Here is a 20,193-nt window from a genome sequence, read left to right as displayed (position 1 = left end):
CTTTTTTGCGAATCTCCGCTAGTCAAATAGAAGAAGTTTTTTTAAAAAAAAAAAAATTCTTTATTGGATTCATGTAGTGGCGTATATCAAACAGTTAAAAAAGATCATGTACAAACTAATAAATAAATATATAAAAAAAAGATATATATATACAAAATCAATCATCCAAAAGTACTAACAATATAAGCCAATTGTAATAAATCCGAAGATTCATCTTTTCTTTCATTGTCTTTATGAGAATCATTGTTAAGTTGAGTAGAATTAATTTCATGACGATGTTGATAATTCATTGGAGGTAAAGGGTGATGTTTTGCTGGTGGCGGTAAATAAGTATGTGTAGGGAAACAAGATTGATTCAAAGGTTGTAAATCATTTGTTTCTGATTGAATATGAGTATGACGATGTAATTGAGGTATTTTCTTTTCATGAAAGGGATAAGAACGATGATGATATGGATGACGTCTTGATTTAGGTGACATATGAGTTCGATAATGTTGCATCATATTATCTTGACGAGAAAAACGTGATGGACAACCAGGGTATAAGCAGTGAAAATTCTTTTCACCAGTATGAATTCGATTATGACGAGCAAGATGACCACTAATAAATATATATGAGATAATCTATATATATAATAAATAAAAAGATTTTTACCTTGTTGTGAAACTTTTATTACAACCAGGTTCAGTACAATGATAACGACGTCGAGTAGTAAAAGAAGAAGAAGAAGGAGGAGGAGAATCATTTAATAAACTAATTTGTCTACCACTAGCATCTTTAATAGAAAGGCCTGGTTCACTTGGCATAATAAAAGAAACTTTTATATAAAAAAAAAAAAAAAGAGTAGAATAAAAAACGAAAGAGAGGCAACAGAAATGGCGGACTTGTAATGCACTGTTTATATGTGAAAAAAAAAAATTGGGTCTAAACCTGATTTTCTTGTGTAGCCTTGTTTTGAGTCACTACGCTTTTTTTTTTTAAAAAAAAAAAAAATAATAAAAAAAAATGATTATCTCTTTTCCCCACAAAACCTATCATTTACTATAAAAAAAAACGTGCTGGTTAAAAACTTTAAAATAGAAATTCAATATTTTTTACCTTAACATTTTTTTTTAATTGATAGAAAAAAAAAAAATAATACTACTATAGATCTGAGATCAAAAAAGGGATAACCGTATGTCTGTGCACCAAAAAAGGTGTTTCTCTCATTCATCCATCCATAAGATGGTACGATTCCCATATTTAGACAAGCTTCAAAAAAAAGTAAAAGAAAAAGGTATATAACATAGAAAAAAAAAAAAAGGTTGATGTTAACATATCAAGACATTCACCATGTGTCATTTTATAAAAAAAAAAAAGATCTACAAAATTTATTATATGTCAAGCCCATTGACAGAATGAATAAAAAGAAAAAAAACTAACCAATCAGAAACCAAGCGGTGAATGAAATAATACTTTCCATTTTCTTTTTGCGGATGACGGAAGGAGTGGAAATTGGTTCTAATTTTTTTTTTCCCTTTTTTTTTTTCTTTATACATTTCATCTATAACAAAACTATTTACAGAAATAATAATGACGACACAAGGCAAAACATATCAATTCAAACTAGTATTATTAGGTAATAATATTGGAAACCTATTTCATCTTTTTATTAACGATTTATATATATATATATTCAATAAAAAAGGTGAATCAGCCGTTGGTAAATCTAGGTAAAATAAAAGTATCCTCGTTGAATTATAATATAATATTAACTATTATTATTATTATTATTATTATAATAGTTTAGTAACTCGTTTTGTAAAAGACCATTTTGATGAATATAGGGAAAGTACTATTGGAGGTAAAAACTAATTTTATTTATCATTTTATTTCATTAACTTATTTTCATCTCTTTTTTTTTTTCTTTTATATTAGCTGCTTTCCTTGCACAAACAATTGCTTTGGATGATAATACTACAGTCAAATTTGAAATTTGGTATTCACAAAAAAAAAAAAAAAAAAACTTGGGAGAATTATTATTAATTATAACTTTGTTTCGTTTTTTTGATATTTAGGGATACTGCTGGTCAAGAGAGATATAAAGTAAGTGAAATCAATTGTATGAATAACAACAACTTATCATTATTATTTAATAGAGTCTCGCACCCATGTATTATAGAGGAGCCAATTGTGCTGTAGTTGTTTATGATATCACTCAAGCTGTAAGAAAAAAATAAAAAAGTAAAAAAAGAGAAAAAAATACCTATATCATTTTTTCTTTTTTCTTTAGTCTTCTTTGGATAAAGCCAAGTCTTGGGTAGATGAATTACAGCGTCAAGCTGATCCTGATATTGTTATTGCTCTTGCTGGTAATAAAACTGATCTCGAAGCTCGACGAGCCATTGATACAAAGGTAAAAAAAAAAAAAAAGAATTATTTATCTATCTTATTATTATTATTGACTCCTTTTTTATTTATATTAGACTGCTCAAGAATACGCTGATGAAGCTGGTTTGTTATTCTTTGAAACATCTGCCAAAACGGCTCATAATGTCACCGAACTCTTTACAGCTATTGGTAATATAAAAACAAAAGTAAAAAAGAAAAACGCATAACTTATTTATTTATCATTAGCAAAACGTATGCCTCTTGAACAACTTGCCAATAATAACGGTCGCGCTGGAAGAAGAGGATTGAATACTCGTGGTGAAGTGGATTTGGATCGTGCGAACAATACATCTGATGGTTGTGCCTGTAAGTTTCAAACCTATTATTCTTTCTCTTCTTTTTTCTTCTAACCTCTTTTTTTCTCTCTCTCTTGGCACCTAGGTTGAAAGTTTTTGTCATCTTTATTTCTTTTTTTTTATTCCCCTCTTTTCTTTTTTTTTTTTTTTTTTACTTCGTCAACACACACATGCACACAATATACATACAATTATATCCATTTCCACCTATTTTTTTTTCTTTTTTGACCCATTTTATTTGATCTTTTTATTATCTTCCTTTTTTTTTTTTATTTATACATATATGTATATGTGTGTGTGTAGATACACTTATTTGTTTTTCCAATAAAGCTCTATTTTTTTTTCTTTTTTTTTTTTTTTTTTTTGTATAAATAATCATGAATTTTTCTTTATTGATAAACTAGTTAAAATGCATATAAAAAAAAAATTAAATTACTATAAACGAATCTAACGGCGTCTTGTTCGGGCATTTGTCTTGACTTTTGTTTTCTTGGTTGGCTACAAAAAAAAAAAAAAAAAAAAAAAGAATGAATACCTTGATGATGATTCCTTTTTTTTTTTTTTTACCTGTTCATTTTCTTCTTCATCATCATCATCATCTTGTTCCGAGTTTTCTTTTTGAATCAAACCAATCAAGGTGGCACAACGTCGTTTAATTTCTTCAGAGGTACGAGATTTGAGGAACCAATCAAACCGAAACATGGGCGCCTTTCTAATTTCATGTCTGATCAAATCATACACGTTTTCTGTACCATAACCATATTTTTCCAGCATAATCACCAAGAACCTATCTTCATCTTCTGTATAATGCTTGCCCTTGGTGGGTTGTGTATAGTTGATCTTCATTTGTGCTAAAGGCACACGATGTCGTGATACCTTTTCTGTCAATTGTTGTTGGATTTCAGCTTGCTTTTCCAAATCACTTTCTCCCTTTTCAATCTTGGCCAATTGTCGCTCGTAATCTGGAATTTCCTTGTAGCGTGACCAGAATACTTTACTGTACCTTTTGACTTCATCCAATGTCTTGCCTTCCATTTCCGCTGCAATATTTTCTAAATCATGTCTATGTAAAAAAAAATAGTTCAGTATTCCTGTTATGATTTCTTTTTTTTTTTTGGACTTACCTTCCATATTTCGTGCAAGCATTGATGAAATTGAAGAATTCTTTCTTGCCCCAATTGGAAAAACCCTAAACATACTCATGAGCCTATTTTCTTTTTGGGTATACTTTCTGTCATTTTTTTTTTACCTTTTCATACAATCGTTTTCGTTCTTCCATTTCCCTTTCAGTCAAAGGTTGTGCTAAAAAAAAAAAAAAAAGTATTTAGTATGTGATCAATTTCCATCAACCTACTTATATTTACCTTCATCGATACTGCGTTGTTCTTTTTCACGTTTCTTTTCCAAAGCGGCCTTTTCTTTAGGATCATCAGTTTCAGGAACAGGTGGTACCTTATAACCAAGTTGTTTCTATAAAAAAAAAATTGAAGAATGTGAGTATGAATGTGCAAGTCAATTTATGTATAGCATATTACCTGATAATAGAGAGTATCCTTTTTGTTGAGTTCATGAATTCGAGGAGGGAAGAATTGGAACTCTTCACTAGAAAAAAAAAAAAAGGTGTCATTTCATTTGATTCTTCATATTTCTTTTTCTTTAAAAAAACGCTTACGTATGATATCGTTTTGATCGTGGAGGTTTATTTGAAGTAGCTGCCTTGTGTCGAGTATTCAAAGCTTCTTTGTAATAGTCATCTACGGCATAGTTTACTTTTCGTTCCCGTTTAGTAGGTCCTAACCATGAAAGTCCAATGCCATCGGCTTTGCGCTATTAAAGATAAAAATGAGTTATGCATACATACAAAATTATTTATTTATTACCTTGTTGCTCCAATCTTCACCATCCCATTGATATGCACTTTCAGATGAAAAGTTCTTCAAATCGTCTATATTGAGGTTGGAGTACTTCTTGTTAAGTTCTGCTGTTCTTTCTTCACCTTTGCGTAGAATAGCATCAATATCGGTATCAGCCTCATTTTCATTTTCATCCGTATTATTGAAGATAGTTTCAGCTCCATGTTGAATCATGTCCAATAATTCATCCTTTGAATGACCTAATCATTACACAAAAAAAAACAAATCAATATGAATATTCTTTTTCTTTTTTTTTCTTTTTTTTTCTTTTTTTTTTTTTTTACCTTTGGCTTGAGGCATACGACCCTGTTGAATGACAAGTTGATCCAATCGAAGCTTTTGAGCTGCTCTTTCAAGTACTTTTTCTTCAATGGCATTCTATAATAAATAATAAGTAAAATATACACATAGGTCAATATTATTCTTCTTCTTTTTTTTATATATATATATTCCAATATTCATATTTCTATGATTTACTTCAGTGACAAATCGGAACACCTTGACTTGTTTTGTTTGACCAATACGATGAGCACGATCCATAGCTTGCAAATCCACTTGAGGATTCCTGAAAAAGAAGAAAGAAAAAAAAATGATAAATATTCCATTTTCTTTCATATTATCCTTTTTTTTTTACCAATCACTATCAAAAAGTATAACAATATCAGCGGTTGTTAAATTGATACCAAGACCACCAGCACGAGTTGTTAACAAGAATAAAAACTTTTCACTATCAGGTTTGTTATATTCATCAATGGCATTCACACGATCTTCTTGAGTTGTTTGACCATCGATACGACAATATTGATAATTCTTCCACCAACAATAATCTTCCAAGATATCCAAAACACGACTCATTTGACTGAATAAAAGAACACGAGATCCTTGAGATTTGAGTCGGGTCAACAATCTGTCGAGTACAGCCATTTTGCCAGCATTATCTACAATGTGTTGATCGGTAGTATAAGGAGGTCCAGGTTCAGCTCCATCAAAGAGATAAGGATGATTACAACATTTTCGTAATTGCATGACAATATTCAATAATCTTGTTTTGCCTTCACGTTTGCCACTACCAGGAGCACCTATATAATGAAAAGAGTGAATCAAATCCATTCTTTCAAATGTATTCACTTTTTTTCTTACCATTAATCGCATCAATATCCTTTTCAAGAATCTTTTGATACCATTGACGTTGCATTGGTGTCATACGAACGTAAACATTGGTTTCTTTCTTGGGTAATAACGATTTTTCCACATCAGACTTGATACGACGTAATAAGAAAGGTCTTAATACCTATTCAAGAAAAAGAAAAAAAAAAGGTCATCATCACCTTTCTTTTTTTTTTCGAATGAAATTTTTTACCTTGTGAAGTTGATCCATGACTTTTTTCTGATCGCCACCTTGAGTTTCAAACCATTCATCAAACACTTCTGATGAACTAAATACATCAGGTAATAAAAAGTTCAATAAAGCCTGATGGATAAGAAGATAATAAGTAATGATGTCATATAAGTATATATATATATGTAAAAGAAAATTACCCAGAGTTCATGTAGATTGTTTTGAAGAGGAGTGCCAGTGATTAACATACGACCTTTTGATTCAAATACACGAACAATTTGAGATAACATGGAGTTTTCATTCTTGATACGATGAGCTTCATCAATAATAATATATTGCCATTGGATCTTCTTGAAGGCTGATTTTTCTGTTAAACACATTTCATACGATGTAATACAAACTTGAAAATTCAAAGGTTGTACTCTATCTTTTAATAAAACAGCCTAATATAAAGATAAATATTTAGTTTTATATTATTATCTATTATATTATTATTTACCCTTTCTGCTTTATCACCATGGAAAATAAAAGCATCAAAATCAGGAATCCATTTTGTAAATTCATTTTTCCAATTATGTAATGTAGATTTTGGCACTACTACAAGATGAGGACCAGGAATACCACGAACATGCTTTAAATAACCCAAGAATGAGATAGTTTGTAACGTTTTTCCAAGTCCCATTTCATCTGCGAGAATGCCATTAATACCATTTTCAAATAAAGAGATCATCCAATTCAATCCTTGTACTTGATACTCTCGTAATTTGCCACCAGTAACATCTAATATAATAATAATTAGGTATAATTCTTTCCTTGTGAATTATATTACTTACAAGCAGGTGATTCAGTAAAGACAGTCAATGGTTCAGTACTAATTTCATCCTTAAGTAATTCTTCATCTTCTTCCTTTTCCGTTTTCCGACGACGTTTAGATCTAATAAATAAATAAGGTGAATATATAATTCTATTATATCAAATATATCTTTTTTTTTTATACCCTTCTTCAGATTTGGCAAGTTTCTTTTCTTCTAAAACAGTTTGCATAGCTTCGTCTTTTTCTGACTTGAGATCCAAAAAATGAGCAAAGAGATCGGTTTGTCCAAGTAAATATCGATATCGTTTTAAACGTCTTTCATGCTAAATAATAATAAATAAATAAGAGTTCATGGATCTATTTTTTTTTTAATTGTTAAACTTACAAGTGAAGGTTCTTTATATTGAATTCTAGGAGTGACTTGACCAGACGAACCCCATTTTGCAATAGAATCAGCATCCTATAAAATATATTTATATGTGAGTTTGAAAGATCTAATAAAAAAAAAGTCATCTTTCTTTTACAGAATCAGTATTTGAAGGTGAAGCTGTATCGTCTGTAGGTAAAGTATTCATTGGTGAAAGCTAAAATAATGATATATAAAAAAAATAAGATTTTTTTCTTTTTCATTATTTATTTATTTTCCATTCCTTTACCATAGTATTAACTTCGCGATCCACTATCATTTCTTCTGGTGTCTATTATTAAAGGAGAAAGAAAGGTCATTATCACACAGATATAAATAAATAAGTAAAAAAAATGACTATCTAATCTAGTTTATTATACTTCACTTTTCATTACCTGAGACATGATTTTGATAAGAAAAAAAAAAAATAAAAAGAGGTAAAGAAAACAAAAAAAAAGGATTGGCGCGCCTTTTTATTTTGGACTTCTTTCACGCAAAAAAAAAAAAAAAAAAAAGGAAAAACAAGAGTCGGAGATGACTGCTTCATTGAAGCATTTTTTTATTCATAAAAAAAAAATTATATACAAATGATTGGATAAAAAAAGAAATATTACATAGAATTGGTAACTAAATGAGAATGATAGGAAGGTGGTCGATAGAGTTCATCATAAGCAGGTAAAAATTCTACAGGATTATTCAATGGTCTAAGGAATTTGGGTTTGAAGGATAAATTTGTACTTTGAATCACTTCTTCTTCGGTATATAATTGAATGGTTTCGTGTGGTAATGTGCCTGGTGGTAATGTTCCAAAATGAATCGGTAGGTTGAATAATTTCTTCTTGGTACTAAGTGGACCATGACGTGTTTTGACTGAAACTATCAAACAATAATCAACTTTGAATCGAGTAGAATAATTCACACTTGGTAAAAGTTGCTGATCAATTTTCAATAAACAATCAAATACCATAGATGAAGATGAGGATGATGTATTTGTCATTCGAGAATCAACATGATGAATCATCGTGGTTTCTGTACGTGAAAAACTCTTATGATAAATGGTGATGGTTTGTTTTAACGCAATATGAAGTTGTTGTAAAGAAATATCAGCAAAATATTGTTCGTTAGCTGCATATAAGGTGAATTGGATAGGAATATGGGTTGTATCAAATAGGTTATACTCAAGACTTGGTAATGATAAGTGTGCTGAAATACGATGAGTCAGTGATGCTGTATGTTCAGAGTAATCGGATGGATGGGATAATAATGTTTTGTTGACACGAGTTTGGAGTGCAGGACGAAAATAGACTGAATAAGGCAATGAACGAAAGGAATGACCATTGGCTCCTGTGTCACGTTCAAGAGAACCAAGCAATACAAAAGTAGTAGCAATTAAATGATGATCAATTGATGGAGGATAATTTACAAGTGGTAATTCGACAGCAAACGGATAGACATGTTCACCAGCTTCCAAAGTTGTCTGATTGTTTTCTATATTAGATGATACAGGTTGACCGAGTAATGTGGTGCGTACAGCAAATAATCGTCCATCATCATTTTTGATTTTTTCCCAACCCATAGCATCGTAATTCACTCTTTCTACATGACCCAAATATATATATATATATACAAAAAAAAAAGAGTTCTTTAATGAATTATTTGTTTTTATATATTATATATTGACTTACCAGTAGCTTTGAAAATTATTTTAAGACGTTGAAAACTCATAGGTTCTGATAAAGTAAGCTTCACTAAACCTTCAAAGACTGAACCAGGATAGCATACAAGTTGTCGGTTTGTATTTAGATATTGAGGTAATATTTCAATAGAAAAGTTACTTGGAGCATGTTTGAGTCCTTTAATACTAGCAATCATATATAATAAAAAAAAAATAGGTAAGGAAAAAAAAAAGTAAAGATATAAAAAAGAAAGGTTTTTAAAGAGAGGGAAAAGATCCTGTGAAGAAAAAAAAGATAAAGCATTTCAACAGCCAATCAAATGACATGATTCACTGAGTAACAACTATACATCGCTCAATCAGCGACAAGAAAAAAACCAAAGATGGAAGATCTTTCCATTTTCCCTTTTTTTTTAAAACCGCCAAAGCGGATTATCTTCTCCACATAAGAGTCATTTCAAATACATAATCTGAGTCAATACCCTCCTTTCCGAGACTACGGGCTTTTGTTCTTCTTATCATTCATAGATGTCAAGTTGTTATTTTTATTCATCATCCTCTCTCCAGATCTTTGACTAAAATTTTTTTTTAATCCCATGACTTGATAACAAATATGTTTACCGGACATCGTTTATTGGTTTAAATCAAGTTCATGTGAACTATGACCGGAGATTGAATGATTGACGATGCGTTGAATTGTAAGAAAAATGAAAAAAAAAAAAATGCAGCCAACCTTTTTTTTGTTACTTCTTTTTTTTAGTGTCTTATTTTGGGTATGGCTGTAGTTGGACGAACTACTGTTCTCCTCATCTCTCTTTATCTTTTTACATATTTTTTTACTTCTTCATGGCAACAAAAACATACTTTATATAAACGAGATGCTATTATTGAAAATAAGGTGGAGTAACATAACAAAAGCACGTCATACTTATTCTTTTTTTTTTTTTTTTTTTTTTTTTTTTTAGTGTGACAATATATATCAATATGATGATCAGTGTACCTATGTATTAGAACATTGTCAAGATACTACTCCTGGTCTTATCAATTATATCCAACTCTATTACTGCTCTTCTACTGTAGGAAAACCCATCATTTTTCTATTCTTAGTAAGTAAAGGATTCTTTTTTTTTATGAACTAAAAAACATTTTTTTTCCTTTCCAGTGTACTTGGTTATTATTTCTTTTTGGATTTGTTGGTATAGCTGCATCTGATTTCTTTTGTAAGTATTTATTTTATTTAATCAATAGATTAAATATTTAGTATTTCACTTTATTAAGGTCCCAATCTACAAACCATCGCCTCAGCACTTCATTTATCTGAAAGTCTAGTAAGTTCTCGTGTATTCATTTTATTTTATTTTATTTATTTATTTATTTATTTAGACAGGTGTTACTTTTTTGGCATTTGGCAATGGAAGTCCTGACTTATTTTCAACGTTTACTGCCATGAATTCTAATATGGGATCACTTGCTCTAGGGGAACTTATTGGTGCTGCTTCTTTTATAGTGAGTGTGGTGGCTGGGTAAAGTGGGAAAATAACAAATAAAACTATCAATACATATTCATTCTTCTTCTTCTACTTTTTATCTTTTGATATATTATAGATCCATGTGTGCCATTAAACCATTCAGAGCCAAGAAACATAGTTTTTTACGTGATGTATCTTTCTTTACTCTATCGATCATTATGGTTCTTATCATTGTTGCGGATGGCTTGATTTATTTATATGAGGCTATTCTCTTGATTGTCTTTTATATTTTATATGTCGCTTTAGTGGTGGGTGGAAATTACTTTATGAAAAGAAGGTCAAATTATATGAATTTGATTCAACGTGCTCGATCGGAATATGAAGAAAATGGACCGGAAGTGGATAGTTTACTCTTGGGCAATATATGGGATGGTAAGCTAAAAGAGATCTATCTACAAAGTATATAACTCAATTCTTTTTTTTGTTTTGTTTTGTCAAGTATAGGCTCAGATCAACAGAGTGATGAAATGGAATTATATGACGAAGGATTTGAAACAGAAGGTTATCAAGACTATACAAGACATGACAATGCTCTACCAGGTCATATGAAATTACGTATTCGAACATCATTGTTTTCTGCCATCGAAGTAATATAGAGGGAATAGTAATGGATTCAAACTTACATTACTTTTTTTTTTTTTTAGTTTCAAGATGTAGTGAAATCATTACAACGAACAAATATGAGTCATCGGTATACATCCATCCGTCGTCGACATCATCAACAAACTCGATTTGGAAATGGAACAGAAGGGAATACAAATGTACCACTAACACCACAGGGACAACCACCTAACTATCAACAATCAGCATCTGTCGAGACATTAGGATTTGATCATCAATCTATATCACAACCATGGAATCGCATTCGATTAGCGCTACCTGTTTTCGTCTGGGACAATCTAGATGATCTCAATTACCATCTATTTCCTTCGTTAGGCAATTTTGACGACAAATCGATCTTCAACAAAATCAGCTCCGTGATCTCGGCACCTATGATTTTTCTTCTTGTGATCACTTTACCAGTGGTGAAAGGAACAATGAAAGATGAGGGTGGCGATGTGGCATTGAACGATGATACATTGACGATGCTGGAAGATTATTATTCAGATACTGACAACATCGATCTGACAGAAATGGATTCGGTTGCAACAAGTACAGCAGCATGGAGTCGATGGTTGACAGCTCTTCAATTGGTTGGATCTTCGGTTTTATTTGGACTGGTGCTGGCTATTAATAAGACGATACCGGCGGTCATCATTTTACCAGTGATGATGGGTTCTGGTCTCTTACTGTCTGGCTTATTTTTATCGACTACTTCACAACAACATCGACCTCGATTGTACTGGATGATGTGTTTTGTAGGTTTTGCTATGGCTGTACTTTGGATCTATATCATTGCAAATGAAGTTGTCAGTGTATTACAAGCAATTGGTATGGCTCTAGGTGTTAGTGAAGCTATTCTTGGCTTAACTGTTTTTGCAGTGGTAAAGTTTTTTCTTTCTTTTATCTACATGGATGCATACTCATTTTTATTTTTAGGGGAATAGTTTAGGTGACTTTGTTGCTAATGTGACCATGGCAAGAATGGGATATCCACTAATGGCCATGAGTGCTTGCTTTGGAGGGCCTATGTTGAGTAAGTGCCAAGGCAAAAAAAAAAAAAAAAAAAAAAAAAAAAAAAAAAAAAAAATACTGAAATGGATCTTCATTTTTTTTTTTTTTTTTTTTTGTATAGATATCATGCTTGGTATAGGTATAGGTGCTACTTATGTGACATGTCAACGTCAAGAACCTTATGCTATTGATGTATCAAGTACCATCATAGTTTCTTCTATTGGACTTTTGATAGTATTGATCTCCTCTCTTGTATTTGTTCCTTTGAATGGATATCGGATGTCTAAGTGGTTTGGCTATACCTGGATTGGCATCTATTTAATAACCATGATGATCAATTTGATTTTAGAACTTAGATCATAGTAGTAGTAATATAGAAATATTCCCTCTTTGCATTATATTCATTTGTTTTGATCTATTTGTTTTTATAATAAATGGAACTTTTTGATCATCTAGATATGTCTACACTTTGATTTTCGTTTTTTTTTAAGAAAAAAAAGTTCAACTCAAATTCTCTTTATTGAAGAGCAGTTACACCTTTTTTTTTTTTGAATCATCTATCTACAAAGAAATAACTATAGAGAAAAAAAAAAGGCTATTATATACACATAAATAAAAAACTATACTAAAAAAAAGACAGAGAGGTGGGGAATATACATCGCATCATTCAAGAGGTTTTTGAGCACCAACATAGTAACATCGACAACGGCTATTATAAGATTCACATTCATCCATACTTTGATTGAGTGCATCCAAGAATTCTTCTTCAGAGACATCGTGTTCCAGACCCAATATCCAATGTTTCAATATCTTGTACCGTTTGGAGATCATAATCTTTGCCAAATAACCCATTTCTTTCAGTGCTACCAAAAAAAAAAAAAAAAAAAAAAAAAAAAAAAGGTTTAATACTATAATAGAATAGAGTAAATTAGTATATCGCTTACTTTCAGTACGTGACCATTCACCAATAGGTAATTCTACTTCTCGTAGTTCCGCATTCTGGAAACCTATTTTATCACAATGTCCTTTTAAACTTTTTGGAAAATCAGTGGCCACACCTGTACTAGTTGCTAAATGATTAATCCAACCATTCAATTTATTGCCTGCTGATCCAGTAGATAGAAAAGCAAAATCTAATAGAAAAAAAAAAAAAGAAAGATTAAAAATGATAAAAGAAAGAAAGATGAACTTACTTTGACCAAAGATTTCCAAATAACCACCAGGTTTCAAAACACGGTAGAATTCAGTCAAAAGGATTTCCCATTGATCATCAGGCACCATATACATGAATTCATCACGAATAGCAATCAAATCAGTTGAATTATTTTCAAATTGTCTCATGCCACCCCCTGGTTCATATAAATGAGATTGTCGAATATTTAAATTCGGTAATGAAGAGGCCATTCTTTCAGGACGAAGTTCATCTACACCAATCACCTTTGTGTTAGGAAATTCCAAAGCCATTTCAAAACACCATATCCCTAGAAAGAAAATTAAAAAATTAAATCATTTTCATCTTCTTTATATATATTACCTGTTGAACTAGACCATTGAATAAATAAACTTGGATCTTGTAAAGGTACTAAATAATTTCCATTCCAAACTCGTTTCAAAAAATAATGCTATTAAAAAAAAAGAAAGAGTTAGAAGATCCATTTTTTTCTTTTTTTGAAAATCATTCATTTTTTACCGTTCGACGTTGCTTATCATTGACAGATTCACGAATATGATTCAAAGATCGTAAATCCCAAAAATCCTTAGCACCATCCTCCACTCCGTCTTCTTCTTTCCTTTGTTTGGCTTGATCATGATCATCAGGAGTTGAATGTTCCGATTGTATACTGTTACGTTTACTAAGAGAACGTGATGATGAGGCGGTAGTGACAAGTGAATGTTTTCGATAGGGATGATAAAAGAAACTGTGATTATAGGAAGAGGCAGGAGAAGATACATTGGAAACATCAAAATTAGATCCAGTTGTATGTCGACTTTGAGCTGCTGAAGTCCCCGTAGTAAAAGTGGCTATACTTCCTTTTCTATTATTATTATTATTATTATTGCTATGAATAGTACTTGTATTACTTTTGTTATTTTTGTTGTTGTTGTTGTTGTTTTTTCCACCAAAACTGATAAGAGTACGACTGCCTTTTCGTGGAGAGTCTTCTTCATTCAACACTTGCCGATCAACAGAACGTGCTGAAGGTGGTTGTAAAAGGTCCCGACATTCATGAAACTTTTGTTGAAGACCTGTGAATGGAGTTGTTGTTGAATTAATGCTGAGACTTCTGGAAGGTTGTGATTTATCCATTTGATCATGTAATACCCTTGTCGTATCGTCTATAGAAGACTCTCTTGTTTGAGACTTGAATGAAGACTTACTTTTCCGCTGCCTTTGACTTGATTTACTTTGAGAGTTTCCCATTACTCCTTAATAAATATCTATTGTTTGTTTTGCTATTTATTGTAACCAGATTTTTGAGAAAAAAAAAAAAAAAAAAAGTGAAGTTATGAATGAAAGAAGAAAATCTTTTTGCCTAACTTGTCTTGGAACAGAAACTCCGCAAACAATGTTGCAGGATAAGTGAATTTCTGACAGTCACCGTGTTGTAATTTCATATTACATGATCATGTGAAATAGATAAGTGGCTCTTATCATATATATTGTGCATTACCATATTCTACTTATACATTCATCCATTTTCTTTTTATTGATCTTGTCATATATATATATGCCGAATCCATAAAGATTTTTTTTTTTTTTGCATTGACTGCTTTCACGAGATTTCCTTTTTTGGTCTTTTTATTATTTGTCGTTCATGGTTGGTTATATCATTTTTGTTAGATTGTATAGAGTACATTACTGTTTTAATATATATATATATATATATATAATCTATCATTTTATTGTTGTTTTTTTTGTTGTTTGGACTAAACATGGATCAAATTTCAACACCCGATAAAAAAACAAGTATGTCCTTTTTTTTTTTTTTTTTTTTTTTTTTACTCTCTACTACCTTTTTTTTTTTATTTACAAATGACTTTTCTCGATAGTTTACTGTATAGTTTTTCCAACATCTTCTCCATTGGACCTGATATGTATGATGATGATTGTTGTGGTGGCGCAGGACCTGGTGGAACTTGTTGTAAAAATATCAAACCCTTGTCTACTGATATCGGTACTTCTTCATCAACTGTACTCTCCTGTCAACAGAAACAAGAACTTTATGCATGTCAATGTTCAGATCAAGAAGATAAACCAACTATCAAAATTGTAATATGTGGTCAACAATTACCTTCCATATCAACATCTTATTCCCAATTAGCTCTATTAGAAAACCATTTAAAATCAATTGAATACAATGTATGTACGGTCACTTTGGATCAACAATGTCAAGATCTTCTGTTCACTTTACCTATATGTGTTTTTATTTTATCTGATACAAGAAAAGATAATACTATGTTAGATAGGTAAATATATATATATATATATATATATATAAGGAAAAGGAAAAAAAAAACTGATTCATTTCTTCTTTATTTCCCTGAATACTAGGTTGATGGGATGGATGAATGAACAAATCTTACTGACAAATCAGAAACCATTACGACATTTGCTCTATGCTATTATACTTTTTGGACAAGACTCACAACAGGAACTAGCTGAAATCTTTCAACAAAAATTAGATCAATTGGGTGCGACAGGAATACAAACTATATATGATTTGACTCTTGGACATGAAAAAAACAATATGAAGGATGATCAAATCGAACAATGGGCGATTGGTTTTATAGAAGGATTACGACAATACCAACAACATGAGCAAAAGAAATCAATCTCTACTATTGAATATACACCATCTGTGATCGCTTCGGCTGGATGTACCAATGGCATGGTGGATGTAGAAGATATGGGTCAAGTGGCAAAGAAAATCAAACAAGTTAAAAAGAAGAAATTAGCAGATCGTGAAGTCAAGGAAAATCGTGGTCGGCCGAAACGAATGATAGGTTTGGATATTTCTACAACTACCAAGAAGGCTGCCCCTACTACTGAATTGACTACGTTGACACCTACTCATGTATCCTCCAGTATAGTATTTTAGTTCATTTTTTTTAACTTTTACCATCTTCATATATATATATATATGTCATAGATCTATACCCTTATATTACAATTTTATTATTTTTATTTTGAAAATAAAAAGTATCATACAAAAAAACAATTCAGGAATAATGATCAAAAAGGAAAGAGTTTGAATGTCTAATGATGTAAAATAAAATAAAATAAAAAAAGTCTAAATAAAAATGGAGGAGGAATCTATAATAAAGTTTTTTGAAGAAGACCAAAGGTTTTTCGGGGTAAGAAAGACATGATGCCATTGACGAGACCATATCTTGTTGTAAACATAGCCACTAATGCAGTTCCATAGAGTGCCAATCGATATTTAGGACCAAGTCTAAGCAAGAATTTGACTAAAAAGAAAAAAAATTAGTGATGATACTTCCTTTTGGCATTGACTTACTTGGTGGAGGAGTAAAAAGATAATTCAAATTTAAACCTGATTTAAGAGCGCAAATATGAAGCAAAGGTGAATGGAAGAGACTGTACAAGGAAAAGGAAAGGAAGGCCATATCAGGAGAAGTAGGTAGAACCAGGTATCGACGACTATAAATCATATATACAGGAGCCAATAAGATCAAAATATGTTCTAAACATAATAATAATAATAATAATAATAATAATGGGAATACATTAAATTCAATGATTCTATCTTTTTTTTTTTTTTTAGATTACCGGCAAAAAAATTGAATGTTTCACCCAAATATTGATGATCACGTAAATCAGGGAACACCAATGCAGCAATAGCTCCCCATTGAGTATGTAAATAAATATTGAATAAAATATGTGGTAAGGCAGAAGTCTTTCGGGCCATCATAGTAAAGATCAATAAAAGACAGTTGACATGACAAGGTTGAAGCATGAATAATACGTTCTTGCGGATCATCTTATGGGTCAGAGTCACACCAAGCGATGCCACTAAGGAAGCTAATAATCCTTTTTCCATCCAACTTGCTTGACCAGGAGGAACAAAATGTGTCAGTAAATAACGGTTCAAAGTCCCAGGTCCTAACGCACGTCCATAAAAGTAATAGGATGCAAATGCAAATGAGCTTGATAAGAATACTAACTCAATGGCATGTTGTCTAGGATGAATATACCTATGAAAGAAAAAAATTATTAGTTAAGAAAAAAAAAAGAATAACATATGAACTTTACCAGGAACCAATGGTCGATTGCTTCCAGTCGGGTTCTTCAGGAACATCCACAGCAAAACCACGGAGCCACTTTTCAAGTCGATTTACAAAAGGATTCCACCATATCCCCTTAAGACTACTGACAACGGCCATACCAACAATTGGTTTTTGAATGTCAAGAAGACAATGAAGAAAGAAAAGAAAAAAAAAATAAAAATAAAAATAAAATAGAAATAAATAAATAAAAAAAAAAAAAATACACAAGCTTTTGGGGTGATCCCGGTAATGATTGGTCAAACTCTTGATCGGTGTTCTACACACTGAAGCGCTCAATCTGACAATCATCCTTTTGGCAAACTTACCATTCAAAACATATAACTTTTAATTACACAAAATTCTTTTTTGATTGTTTTATTTTTATATATTTTTTTTTTATTTATTTATATAAATATTGGATCTGTACATGATTTAAGAGAGAATACTAACGGAGAGAATGAAATGATATAAACTAAAATGTGAAAAGGGAGATAGACTAATTGACAAGAAATGAAAAAAGATGATATGGCAAAAATAATAATAATAATAATAAAATATATATATATAAAAGAATTGATAGGAGAAAAGAATGTAATTCAATTATTTGGAAGAGGTGTATTTGGTGACAGCCTTGGTACCTTCAGAGACAGCATGTTTGGCCAATTCACCAGGAAGAATAAGACGAACAGCAGTTTGAATTTCACGAGAAGAAATAGTGGAACGCTTATTATAAGCAGCCAACTTGGAAGCTTCAGAAGCAATACGTTCAAAGATATCGTTGACAAAAGAATTCAAAATGGACATGGCCTTGTTGGAAATACCAGTATCAGGATGGACTTGTTTCAAAACCTTGTAAATATAAGAAGAGTAACTTTCCTTACGGCTAGACTTTCTCTTCTTAATATCAGCCTTGGATTTCTTTTCAGTAGTTTTAGCAGGAGCCTTACCAGCGGGAGCCATTTTTTTTTTTTGTAATAGATTATATGTGAAAAAAAAAAAAATTGAGGAAAAAAAGAGAAAAAAAAAAAGGAAAAAAAAGAATGAGACGCAATGGGTTTTTATATACCTTGTGACCGTGAGACACGTGGTGAGGCCCAGTGGAATTTAAAAAAAATTTGGATCAAAAAAGCGAAAAAAAAAAATCGTCGCGGCGCGCGCTCACTCTTGCTTTTTTTTTTTTATATAAGTTTACGTACAACCATAGTTTTGAAAATTTGTTTACTCTACTTTCTTATAATGATATCGCGAAATTAACACGAAATCACGTCGAATTATATCATTTAAAATCTATTCCCTCAATAAAAAAAAAATTCATATCTATTTACTCGTAATCACGTTTATTATGATCAAAGAAAAAAAAAAAAGCTGGGTTTTAAAAAGATTCTATATATATATAAACCAGGTTGCTTTGGGAATTTTTTTTTTTTTTCCTTTCTCCTTCAACTTTTTTTTTCCCTTCTCTCATATCTTTATACATATATAATCAACATGTCTGGTGGTAAATCTGGTGGTAAATCTGCTTCTGGTGCCAAGTCTCAAACTCGTTCTTCCAAGGCCGGTCTTCAATTCCCTGTTGGTCGTATTCATCGTCACTTGCGTCGTGGTAATTATGCTCAACGTGTTGGTGCTGGTGCTCCCGTTTATTTGGCTGCTGTTCTTGAATACTTGACCGCTGAAATTCTCGAATTGGCTGGTAATGCTGCTCGTGATAATAAGAAGTCTCGTATTATTCCTCGTCACTTACAATTGGCTATCCGTAACGATGAAGAACTTAACAAATTACTTGGTCAAGTCACGATTGCTCAAGGTGGTGTTCTTCCTAATATTCATGCTACTCTCTTACCTGCTAAGACCAAGAAGGATGTTGCTGCTCAATAATTTTTCTTTTTTTTTTGAATGTATTACTTATATGTTTCTTCCATTTTACCCCCCACAAACTACATTTCACTTAGTTCTTCATTAGTTTACTTTATTATTATTCCTCATTTTTTCATTTATTACAAATTCTTATTCAATCTCTGTATATAAAATATTTTTTTTATTAAAAAAATGATCCTCATGAATATATATTATGTTTTTGAATTTGTCTATTCAACGTTTTATCATAAATTACTATATACTGTTGAGGAAAAAAAGCTTGGGTCAGTATAATGAAAATGAGCCTATAAAAATAAAAGTGGATCAGTTTTTCTAAATTGGGTCACCATTATCAAAATGATTCAGCTTTACCAAAGTGGATCAGATTACCTTTTTTTTTTTTTTTTGACTTACCAAGTGATTCCAGAAATGCCCTTGATGATATCCTTTTTTTTTTTTTGTGCGTCGGTTTACCACTATGAACAAAAAAAAAAGGTGAGCACGCTCCTCTCAACTGTATCTTCAATAAGTCCCTTGATTTTGTTTTCTTTTTCCTTACCCAGATGACCAAAGAGGAATAATTGCTAGGCCCAAAATAATTAGCCTAAATGTCTAACTTTGAACGGTATAAAAAAAGGAAGTTTACTCTTCCCAAGGGCAAAAAAGATTGCAGGTCGTTCTCGTTGTTGTTGTTCCAATAAAGCCAAGTGTTCAGTGCAACCACATAATCACGCTTCCAATGATGCGAACAAATTGTACATTCTTTTGCACAGATTATGTGACCAGAAAAATTATCAGTTACTTGGATGTTTTCCAGGCTTCGTTCTTGGCACAGACCTGTTGGGATATATAATGTCAGTAACAAGGACAAAGAATCAAAAATTTATTATGCCTACCTGAGATGTGTAACTTTCATCTATTAAACAAACAAGCAGCGCACCTTCTCTTTCCGCTCGTTTGATTTGTACACCTTGGTGTGTTGACTAGACTTTTTGCCTTTCTTTGATGTACCAAAAAGTTCCTGCCCCATA

General features: G+C 31.4%; 10 protein-coding genes across 10 annotated transcripts; 4 read left to right on the top strand and 6 right to left on the bottom strand.

The window, feature by feature from the left end:
• Window positions 1-38: 38 nt before the first annotated feature.
• BX664DRAFT_323892 (uncharacterized protein) lies at window positions 39-836 on the bottom strand. The gene is made up of 2 exons (XM_051543723.1): window positions 655-836; window positions 39-600 (listed from the first exon to the last, which is right to left on the bottom strand). Exons 1-2 carry the CDS (start codon window positions 804-806, stop codon window positions 162-164), a joined length of 591 nt encoding a protein of 196 aa, XP_051402623.1. The 5' UTR covers window positions 807-836; the 3' UTR covers window positions 39-161.
• A 496-nt stretch (window positions 837-1,332) lies between these two features.
• Window positions 1,333-2,875, top strand: BX664DRAFT_377775 (ras family-domain-containing protein; the record flags this gene model as incomplete). Its single annotated transcript, XM_051548791.1, has 11 exons — window positions 1,333-1,336; window positions 1,586-1,618; window positions 1,688-1,712; window positions 1,785-1,843; window positions 1,918-1,978; window positions 2,058-2,085; window positions 2,139-2,204; window positions 2,273-2,395; window positions 2,466-2,559; window positions 2,617-2,736; window positions 2,812-2,875. 11 exons carry the CDS (start codon window positions 1,333-1,335, stop codon window positions 2,814-2,816), a joined length of 618 nt encoding a protein of 205 aa, XP_051402622.1. The 3' UTR covers window positions 2,817-2,875.
• A 298-nt stretch (window positions 2,876-3,173) lies between these two features.
• BX664DRAFT_382844 (SNF2 family N-terminal domain-containing protein) lies at window positions 3,174-7,614 on the bottom strand (the record flags this gene model as incomplete). Its single annotated transcript, XM_051549087.1, has 21 exons — window positions 7,594-7,614; window positions 7,449-7,490; window positions 7,317-7,376; window positions 7,178-7,252; window positions 6,976-7,115; window positions 6,812-6,912; window positions 6,478-6,758; window positions 6,179-6,421; window positions 6,000-6,110; window positions 5,780-5,930; window positions 5,274-5,718; window positions 5,117-5,204; window positions 4,924-5,017; window positions 4,607-4,839; window positions 4,399-4,553; window positions 4,262-4,328; window positions 4,091-4,196; window positions 3,976-4,028; window positions 3,851-3,915; window positions 3,294-3,789; window positions 3,174-3,224 (listed from the first exon to the last, which is right to left on the bottom strand). The coding sequence occupies exons 1-21, from the start codon at window positions 7,600-7,602 to the stop codon at window positions 3,174-3,176; spliced, it is 3,066 nt and encodes a 1,021-aa protein (XP_051402621.1). The 5' UTR covers window positions 7,603-7,614.
• A 113-nt stretch (window positions 7,615-7,727) lies between these two features.
• On the bottom strand, window positions 7,728-9,119 carry BX664DRAFT_291240 (uncharacterized protein). The gene is made up of 2 exons (XM_051541934.1): window positions 8,884-9,119; window positions 7,728-8,794 (listed from the first exon to the last, which is right to left on the bottom strand). The coding sequence occupies exons 1-2, from the start codon at window positions 9,068-9,070 to the stop codon at window positions 7,809-7,811; spliced, it is 1,173 nt and encodes a 390-aa protein (XP_051402620.1). The 5' UTR covers window positions 9,071-9,119; the 3' UTR covers window positions 7,728-7,808.
• A 500-nt stretch (window positions 9,120-9,619) lies between these two features.
• On the top strand, window positions 9,620-12,457 carry BX664DRAFT_323882 (Sodium/calcium exchanger protein-domain-containing protein). The gene is made up of 10 exons (XM_051543722.1): window positions 9,620-9,771; window positions 9,839-9,979; window positions 10,036-10,093; window positions 10,152-10,201; window positions 10,257-10,396; window positions 10,479-10,774; window positions 10,847-10,989; window positions 11,047-11,886; window positions 11,942-12,038; window positions 12,138-12,457. The coding sequence occupies exons 1-10, from the start codon at window positions 9,649-9,651 to the stop codon at window positions 12,377-12,379; spliced, it is 2,130 nt and encodes a 709-aa protein (XP_051402619.1). The 5' UTR covers window positions 9,620-9,648; the 3' UTR covers window positions 12,380-12,457.
• Window positions 12,458-12,611: 154 nt separating this feature from the next.
• BX664DRAFT_355752 (uncharacterized protein) lies at window positions 12,612-14,501 on the bottom strand. Its single transcript, XM_051547841.1, has 5 exons — window positions 13,707-14,501; window positions 13,551-13,638; window positions 13,210-13,497; window positions 12,961-13,149; window positions 12,612-12,879 (listed from the first exon to the last, which is right to left on the bottom strand). Exons 1-5 carry the CDS (start codon window positions 14,436-14,438, stop codon window positions 12,680-12,682), a joined length of 1,497 nt encoding a protein of 498 aa, XP_051402618.1. The 5' UTR covers window positions 14,439-14,501; the 3' UTR covers window positions 12,612-12,679.
• A 541-nt stretch (window positions 14,502-15,042) lies between these two features.
• Window positions 15,043-16,337, top strand: BX664DRAFT_382840 (uncharacterized protein). Its single transcript, XM_051549086.1, has 2 exons — window positions 15,043-15,484; window positions 15,570-16,337. The coding sequence occupies exons 1-2, from the start codon at window positions 15,051-15,053 to the stop codon at window positions 16,114-16,116; spliced, it is 981 nt and encodes a 326-aa protein (XP_051402617.1). The 5' UTR covers window positions 15,043-15,050; the 3' UTR covers window positions 16,117-16,337.
• On the bottom strand, window positions 16,227-17,520 carry BX664DRAFT_323876 (TMEM164 family-domain-containing protein). Its single transcript, XM_051543721.1, has 3 exons — window positions 17,292-17,520; window positions 16,809-17,233; window positions 16,227-16,722 (listed from the first exon to the last, which is right to left on the bottom strand). Exons 1-3 carry the CDS (start codon window positions 17,420-17,422, stop codon window positions 16,487-16,489), a joined length of 792 nt encoding a protein of 263 aa, XP_051402616.1. The 5' UTR covers window positions 17,423-17,520; the 3' UTR covers window positions 16,227-16,486.
• Window positions 17,521-17,747: 227 nt separating this feature from the next.
• On the bottom strand, window positions 17,748-18,319 carry BX664DRAFT_323875 (histone H2B). Its single transcript, XM_051543720.1, has one exon. The coding sequence runs from the start codon at window positions 18,263-18,265 to the stop codon at window positions 17,906-17,908; it is 360 nt and encodes a 119-aa protein (XP_051402615.1). The 5' UTR covers window positions 18,266-18,319; the 3' UTR covers window positions 17,748-17,905.
• Window positions 18,320-18,793: 474 nt separating this feature from the next.
• Window positions 18,794-19,236, top strand: BX664DRAFT_274393 (histone H2A; the record flags this gene model as incomplete). Its single annotated transcript, XM_051541245.1, has 1 exon — window positions 18,794-19,236. One exon carries the CDS (start codon window positions 18,794-18,796, stop codon window positions 19,181-19,183), a length of 390 nt encoding a protein of 129 aa, XP_051402614.1. The 3' UTR covers window positions 19,184-19,236.
• Between the last annotated feature and the right edge of the window lie 957 nt (window positions 19,237-20,193).

This window comes from Halteromyces radiatus (genome assembly GCF_025201355.1).
Source record: "Halteromyces radiatus strain CBS 162.75 chromosome Unknown BX664scaffold_2, whole genome shotgun sequence".
In the NCBI taxonomy this organism is placed as follows: Eukaryota; Fungi; Mucoromycota; class Mucoromycetes; order Mucorales; family Cunninghamellaceae; genus Halteromyces; species Halteromyces radiatus.
The sequence above is the reverse complement of the archived record's forward strand: the minus strand, read 5'-3'. Positions and strand labels throughout refer to the sequence as shown.

Excerpts from the sequence above, each read along its gene's own strand:
- BX664DRAFT_291240 (XM_051541934.1), bottom strand. The coding sequence starts at position 9,070 with ATGATTGCTAGTATTAAAGGACTCAAACATGCTCCAAGTAACTTTTCT. Across the intron at positions 8,795-8,883 it reads AATAATTTTCAAAGCTACTG|AAAGAGTGAATTACGATGCT; the intron begins GTAAGTCAATAT and ends TGGGTCATGTAG.
- BX664DRAFT_355752 (XM_051547841.1), bottom strand. The coding sequence starts at position 14,438 with ATGGGAAACTCTCAAAGTAAATCAAGTCAAAGGCAGCGGAAAAGTAAG. Across the intron at positions 13,498-13,550 it reads TCAATGGTCTAGTTCAACAG|GGATATGGTGTTTTGAAATG; the intron begins GTAATATATATA and ends TTTTCTTTCTAG. Across the intron at positions 13,150-13,209 it reads TTTGGAAATCTTTGGTCAAA|ATTTTGCTTTTCTATCTACT; the intron begins GTAAGTTCATCT and ends TTTTTCTATTAG.
- BX664DRAFT_323892 (XM_051543723.1), bottom strand. The coding sequence starts at position 806 with ATGCCAAGTGAACCAGGCCTTTCTATTAAAGATGCTAGTGGTAGACAA. Across the intron at positions 601-654 it reads AATAAAAGTTTCACAACAAG|TGGTCATCTTGCTCGTCATA; the intron begins GTAAAAATCTTT and ends TATATTTATTAG.
- BX664DRAFT_382840 (XM_051549086.1), top strand. The coding sequence starts at position 15,051 with ATGACTTTTCTCGATAGTTTACTGTATAGTTTTTCCAACATCTTCTCC. Across the intron at positions 15,485-15,569 it reads GATAATACTATGTTAGATAG|GTTGATGGGATGGATGAATG; the intron begins GTAAATATATAT and ends CCTGAATACTAG.
- BX664DRAFT_323882 (XM_051543722.1), top strand. The coding sequence starts at position 9,649 with ATGGCTGTAGTTGGACGAACTACTGTTCTCCTCATCTCTCTTTATCTT. Across the intron at positions 10,397-10,478 it reads ATAGTGAGTGTGGTGGCTGG|ATCCATGTGTGCCATTAAAC; the intron begins GTAAAGTGGGAA and ends GATATATTATAG. Across the intron at positions 11,887-11,941 it reads GCTTAACTGTTTTTGCAGTG|GGGAATAGTTTAGGTGACTT; the intron begins GTAAAGTTTTTT and ends TTTTATTTTTAG.
- BX664DRAFT_323875 (XM_051543720.1), bottom strand. The coding sequence starts at position 18,265 with ATGGCTCCCGCTGGTAAGGCTCCTGCTAAAACTACTGAAAAGAAATCC.
- BX664DRAFT_323876 (XM_051543721.1), bottom strand. The coding sequence starts at position 17,422 with ATGGCCGTTGTCAGTAGTCTTAAGGGGATATGGTGGAATCCTTTTGTA. Across the intron at positions 17,234-17,291 it reads CAATCGACCATTGGTTCCTG|GTATATTCATCCTAGACAAC; the intron begins GTAAAGTTCATA and ends TTTCTTTCATAG. Across the intron at positions 16,723-16,808 it reads AACATTCAATTTTTTTGCCG|AACATATTTTGATCTTATTG; the intron begins GTAATCTAAAAA and ends TATTATGTTTAG.